Here is a 5,849-nt window from a genome sequence, read left to right on the forward strand (position 1 = left end):
TGTATGCACACACCAACTCCTACCCTGCCCAGCAGCACGGCCAGGGAGAACACTTTCCATGGCAAACTAGTAAATCAGCCTCCAAACTGCAAACGTGGTGATTTATTTACAGCTCCATCACAGCTGTGAATATGTAATTTATCATCTCTGGCTCACAGTCAATCTAAGTAGTGTCTTCTCTCAACAGCATGTTACAAGTGAAAATATGTTCTGACGAGCTCAGACCAGAAGCTGAAGACTCAAAATGCCTGAAATACCTCTGTCCCCTGCAGAGCACTGCTTCTATCTGCTGGGCTAGCCAGGCGGGTAAGCAATGCTGGCTGGGGCACATTTGAAGTTACTAAATCTGTCTTCCTGATAGCACTCAATTTACTCCTTTCATTTACAGTTCTCAAGGAGTACTCTTTTTTTCCTTTTAATCTAAAAATATCACCTCAACTCTTATTAAATGAACAGATTTAACACAAGCTCATTCTAAGAGAGGCATGTGGTTTGGTAAGCAGACAGCATTGAGAAAGACCTCAGTTGGGAACCATGCTCGTAGGCTTATTTTTTTGACACAAGACAACCATTACTGTGGACAGTGTACAACCAGATCTTGTGCTGCAGGGGGACCATGATACAGAGGGAGACATGACAGCAGCAAAAAGCTGCTGAGAAACTCCTGCAGCCCAGAGGCAAAGGCTGACCAGACCTATGTCCCATGTCAGATGATATTCAGAGTGCTAATGGGAGCAGGAAAGTAATATGGATAATGAGACACATACCAGGAGAACAGGAAAAGATGACAGAAGGTGAGGAGAGAGAAGAGGCAGAGCAAACCCCTTACTCCCAGGTCTCAGGGCCACACAGAGCAGGGCTGCAGCATCTGCTGCAGGGTATGGTGCAGGAAGACACAAACATGCAACCTGCAAGAGACTGGGAAATACAGCTGGGATTGTCAAGAGGTGATGAAGATGAGATGGGAATAGCTGGTACTCATCACAGCTGTGGAGAGCTGTGGAGTTTCTCTCTGATGAGAAGCTCATGGTGTCCAGATGGAGTGTGAAAGGCAATGGTGAAACATGGAGCACAGCATGCAGAGCTCACAGGAGGACAGGGCAGAGGGGCAACAAGAGAGGTCAGAAGGCGATGTCTTCCCCAGGGCCTCATACAGCTGCAGTGGTAGGAGGGGACAGAAGGAGGCTGCACAATGGTACAGCTTCTGTCCAGCACTTAACAACATATTAGGTGGTACCCAAATCAGCAAGCATAGGAACCTCTTGGGCACACCCCAGTTTCTCAGCCAGCCTGGGGTGGGGCTAGACAGTAGAGAGAGCAGATTAACCACCCCAATGGTGTCAAAACGAAGTTTTAGCAACGCAGGTCAGGCACAACCCTTCTGCTGTGCACCCACAGTGCCTGTATCGCGACACATCCAGCATGGTAGAAAGGATGACCATACCTCTCTTTTCACCCGTGAAAGGAACCAAATCTTCTCTGTCTTTAATGTCTTTCGCCTGCTTTTCTAGGTGGGCCATGAGTTCCTCCCTTCTGAATGGGCCAGTTGGTGGCTTTTGTGTCTGATCCCGCTGCCTGAACCCTGCCGGCAGCAATGCATTCTAGACATGAAGGGGAGAAACAAAAGTTATCTCTGCAGACCATGATCCCAATCCATCAAACAATCTCCCTTCTCCACTTCCCTTATTGTAATGTCTTTCTTACAAATTTCTGGACAATTTGCTTCTCCTTGTGTCAAAGGTTATCTCCATCTAGCTCCACTAATTCTCACATCATCTAAGACACATGATGCTCCTTCCCCCTTCCAGTTTCAAATGCTGCCAAGTGGATCCTTCTCTGCAACAACAACACCATCCCTTTCTTCAGGAGGCTCTCAGCCATCCTATCCTCCTTGTATGAGTCTCTCCAAATGCCCATATGCCCTAAGTGTCCCAACGAGAATCAGTTCAGTGAAATCCCACAGCCTTTCACAGAGTGGACCAGAAAGTCATGGTCGTCTCTTCTGCCTTTCATGATCCGTCACAAAACTGCAGGCAAGGTCGCACAAATAAGGTCACTCTATTGCAGAACAAAGCCCCTGTGAACCTCAGACCTTTTTCAAACTGCCTCCTTGTTATTCAGTCACATTAGCCACCAGGGGAAGTTGCTTTGTGCTTGACACATACGGCACGTAAACACCTGCTTATATTTAAATATAGAACAGCCTTAATGCAGTAAGTAAGACTATTCCCAGATTTGACACTAAGCATGTTCTTTAAAGCTTTACTGGATAGAAGTCAACATTTACTTTTTAAGACATCCAAGGTGATGTTGAACAACACACTGATTTTTCCATGCCAGCCTGATAAAAGTAATTCATTATAATTTAAATCTGTATCAGTGAAAAGCCTGGGAAGGAAAATTACTGATAGGAAGCAATTAGATCAGGGCAACCTTGGAGGACAACGAAGGAAAACTGTGTGAATGCACAAGCAGGGAGGCACAGGAGACAGCTTGTTTTCTCAGGCGTCATGCTGCAAGAAATAATGATGCAATCTTCATGCTTGAACTTCTGCACTCAGGCTACACCTGTACTGACAGGTGTTCACAACCATTTTACCTTTCTGCATCTTTCACAGAATGCTGCAAGAGTCTGTGTCTTCTGAGGCAGCTGCAACCAGCCCCATACGCTTAATCCTAGGAGCTAGCTTGACACCTCTTAAATATTTTCCTGTGTTGTAATTAAAAGTACTGATGATGCAATCTACACCGCCCATCATTTACTCCAGAAACACTAACCGCATATTGCAGGAACAATTTCTCACTTGGCAGTGCCTAAACTCATCATGTAACATTGCCATAACCCAGAGGCCTGCCAGTTGGCTCTGCACATCTCCTGCTAGGGCCACAGGACAATGCTGCCTTTAAAAACTTTTCACCAGCTTGGCACCAGCAAACCCCATTGTTTGCATATGTGCAGCTCCTGCTGATGTTAGGAGGTTGCTAAAATTAAATTGTCCCATTCTGCAAAACTCTGGGATTTGGATTTCTGCCTAAAAGAAGGAAAATACAGACTGTTCAAAGTTTGCTACCAAAAAAACCCCCCAAACCTGCAAAAAACCTCCCAAAACCAAACAACCCACAAAACACAGAACATTCCCTCCAAGGTGGCCTGATGAGAAGCAGAGATCCATTTTTTGCATGCTTACTGCCCTGCACCAGCACTGGCTCATATTCGTGCTTCAAATCACAGTGCTTGTTACATCAGAGCATACATACCAGGACAAGGGCAGGAAAACAGAAACAAAGACACATAGGTAGACTGTGCTTGTGACAGCAAAAACTGCTTCTGCTCATCTGCAGCCGGTCTCTTCCACTCCTGCACCAAGTACAGGCTCTTCAAAGGATCCCACTGAAATACAGACTAGTAATGCAGCCCATGTCCCCATGACTACTGAGATTTACTACTTAGCAAATCTCATGTGGAAATGACTTACATCAGGATCCAGCTCCTCCAGTTCATCCTCTAACTTTCTGAGCTCCTCTTCTGTCAGAGCTCCGAGAATCTGGTCTTCATCCAGGTCTCGGTATTTTTCTAGCTCCTTTCTGTAAGACATCTTAGAGGAGTCTTGTGAATTTCACTTTTATGCTGAAACAGGACCTGATATGAAAACAAGAAGTGTTAATGCTGAATACATGAAACATGACACTGTAGCCCATCTGGCTGGGGAATGCTGAATACCCCAGAGCTGCAGAAGATTTATGCTTAAAGCACGGCTGACTTCAAAGTCAGGTCAGACTGATCAGTGCTCCCCATCCATATCCTACATGCATGTAACAAAAGGCCCCTGGTCATGACAGCAGCACAACTTTGGTAGCATGTTGCCCCATCATGAACTTCTAGGGCAGCACTGAAGAAGTACATTGTACAGAACCCTGGCTAGAGATGTCATTCTGCAAGTAATGCTAGATGCTAACGAAGTGTCCTAGGCATTTATTTCCTTGAAGGATAATAAACCAGAAATCATAGTCTGCAGTTCTCATGTCCTTAGAAGCCACCAGTAACAGCGCCCTGCACATGGAACTCCAGATGACCTTATCACCAGATGGGAAAACAGATTTGTAGCATCACTGAGTACCTCTGAGCCCTGCAAACCTCCATGAGGCTATAGTGCGCAGCACTTCTTCCCACGTTTTAAAGCCACAAGGAGATCAGGAAGTATTATCCACTCATGCTCAGGAGCCTGCCAGTTAAACGTGCTATTTAGTGACCCACCTTCCCTGGGACAGCACACGTTTGCAGTGCTGCCAGCTAAGCAGCTGACCTCTGTGCTACTGCATGTTCTTAACCTCTGTGCTACTGCATGTTCAAGAAGAGAAGTGGTAGTAACATACCGAAAGACCTGCCTGGGTAAATCCTGCTGAGGTTTGGCGCATTTCTCCTAATGTAAAATGCCATACACAATCACACGCATGTAACTGGACCTCTGCCAGCAAAAAGACTGTAGAGAACCTTTTGTGAAGACCAATGTGTTTAAAATATGCAGGTGGGTTAAAAGCACACTCCATACAACACATGAAAGTGTATCCAGCTCTGCTCTTTTTCTGAGTCTCCTTCTGTTGCACAGCACTGTCGGTGTATTTACAATTTTTGACTCAGTTTTTGCAGAGGATACTGAACTCTAGATAATTTAAAGTGACTTTTCCTATAGCTTTTCTGTTCTCTTGAGTGACATTTACATTAACATACTGACAAGGCCTGTGCATTTTTCAAGGAGCCAAACATCTTTCAAGTTTCTATAAATCGCCTCTTTCCAGCTCCCTGTGGAGCACCAGAGCCCTACCCTGAGTCACATCTCTCCAGCTTTGCTCGTCCTCTGAGGACAGATCATGCTCTTATGATCACTCTTCATTAGCGGAGAAGTTTCTTTATACAAGTTACCACACAGCTGCTGTTCCCGATAGGAAAAATATCTTTAGCTTGGTCACAAAAGGGCACATTAATGCACACATGCTTGCTCAACAGCAAGCCCTTAAATTTAGAGCTGTCATCTGGTCAGACATTCGGTTTCCCACTGGTGTGATAGCAGTTCCTGCATCACTCACATTCCTGCCACTCACCACTTAGGAGGTGAAGCACCAGGAGGTGGTGCCTCCTTAATGGGAGAAAGAGGTCCTGAAGCTCCCACAGCCAGGAGCTGAGAGGGTGAAAAACAGGTTTTTGTTGGGCTGGCTTGCTCTGTGCAGCAACAATTAACCCACGGGCACCAGAGACAAGGGCAGAAGGAGGGTGACAGAGGAAGCATGGACGGTGGTGTTGAGTGGGTTTGGCTAAGTAAAGCAGTGGGGACTGCCACACTCCTGTGCTTTACCAACGCCCTGCAGCAGTCAGTGCTAGACTCCTTGGGCTGTGAGACTGGCATGCAGCCACACACAGGTCAGGTGAGGAGCCACGTCCAGCAGCTCAGCCCCTGCTTCCCTTCCGGTCAGTACAGGGAAGGGGCAGAGCCTTTACTGCAGTTACCCATGGACACTCATGTGGGAGATACTAGAAAAGCAGCCTGGACTTGGAACAGGAGATGCACTGTGACCTTAGATTAAGTGCACAAACCATGACTAGTCTGTATTTCATATGCAGTTTTCAGTTTTGACTGTAGAAGGAGATGGAGCTAAGAGCACACAGAAAGGCAGAGGATAACCCACACCAGGCTGCTAAATTCCCTGTAACGGCTAAAAATACCCACACCTGCCACACACACATAGCAATCTCTGTCTTGACTACGTGAGGACAACTACTCCCAGAGGCAGCCACAGTCCCTTCCTAGCAATCCAGAGCAGACTGCAAGCAGTGGCCCATCTGGGACCAGAGG

At 46.5% G+C, this 5,849-nt stretch overlaps 1 protein-coding gene across 1 annotated transcript in view; it reads right to left on the minus strand.

Moving 5' to 3' along the window:
- TMOD1 (tropomodulin 1) overlaps nucleotides 1-3,697 on the minus strand; it is a 16,170-nt gene extending 12,473 nt beyond the window's left edge. Inside the window, exons 1-2 of the mRNA XM_009080700.1 lie at nucleotides 3,477-3,697; nucleotides 1,445-1,601 (exon numbers count right to left, since the gene is read on the minus strand). Coding sequence (XP_009078948.1) covers nucleotides 1,445-1,601; nucleotides 3,477-3,596 — 277 coding nt within the window. The 5' untranslated portion in view covers nucleotides 3,597-3,697. The remainder of the gene's footprint in view (nucleotides 1-1,444; nucleotides 1,602-3,476) is intronic.
- Between the last annotated feature and the right edge of the window lie 2,152 nt (nucleotides 3,698-5,849).

Source organism: Acanthisitta chloris, unplaced genomic scaffold (assembly GCF_000695815.1).
Source record: "Acanthisitta chloris isolate BGI_N310 unplaced genomic scaffold, ASM69581v1 scaffold13798, whole genome shotgun sequence".
NCBI lineage: Eukaryota > Metazoa > Chordata > Aves > Passeriformes > Acanthisittidae > Acanthisitta > Acanthisitta chloris.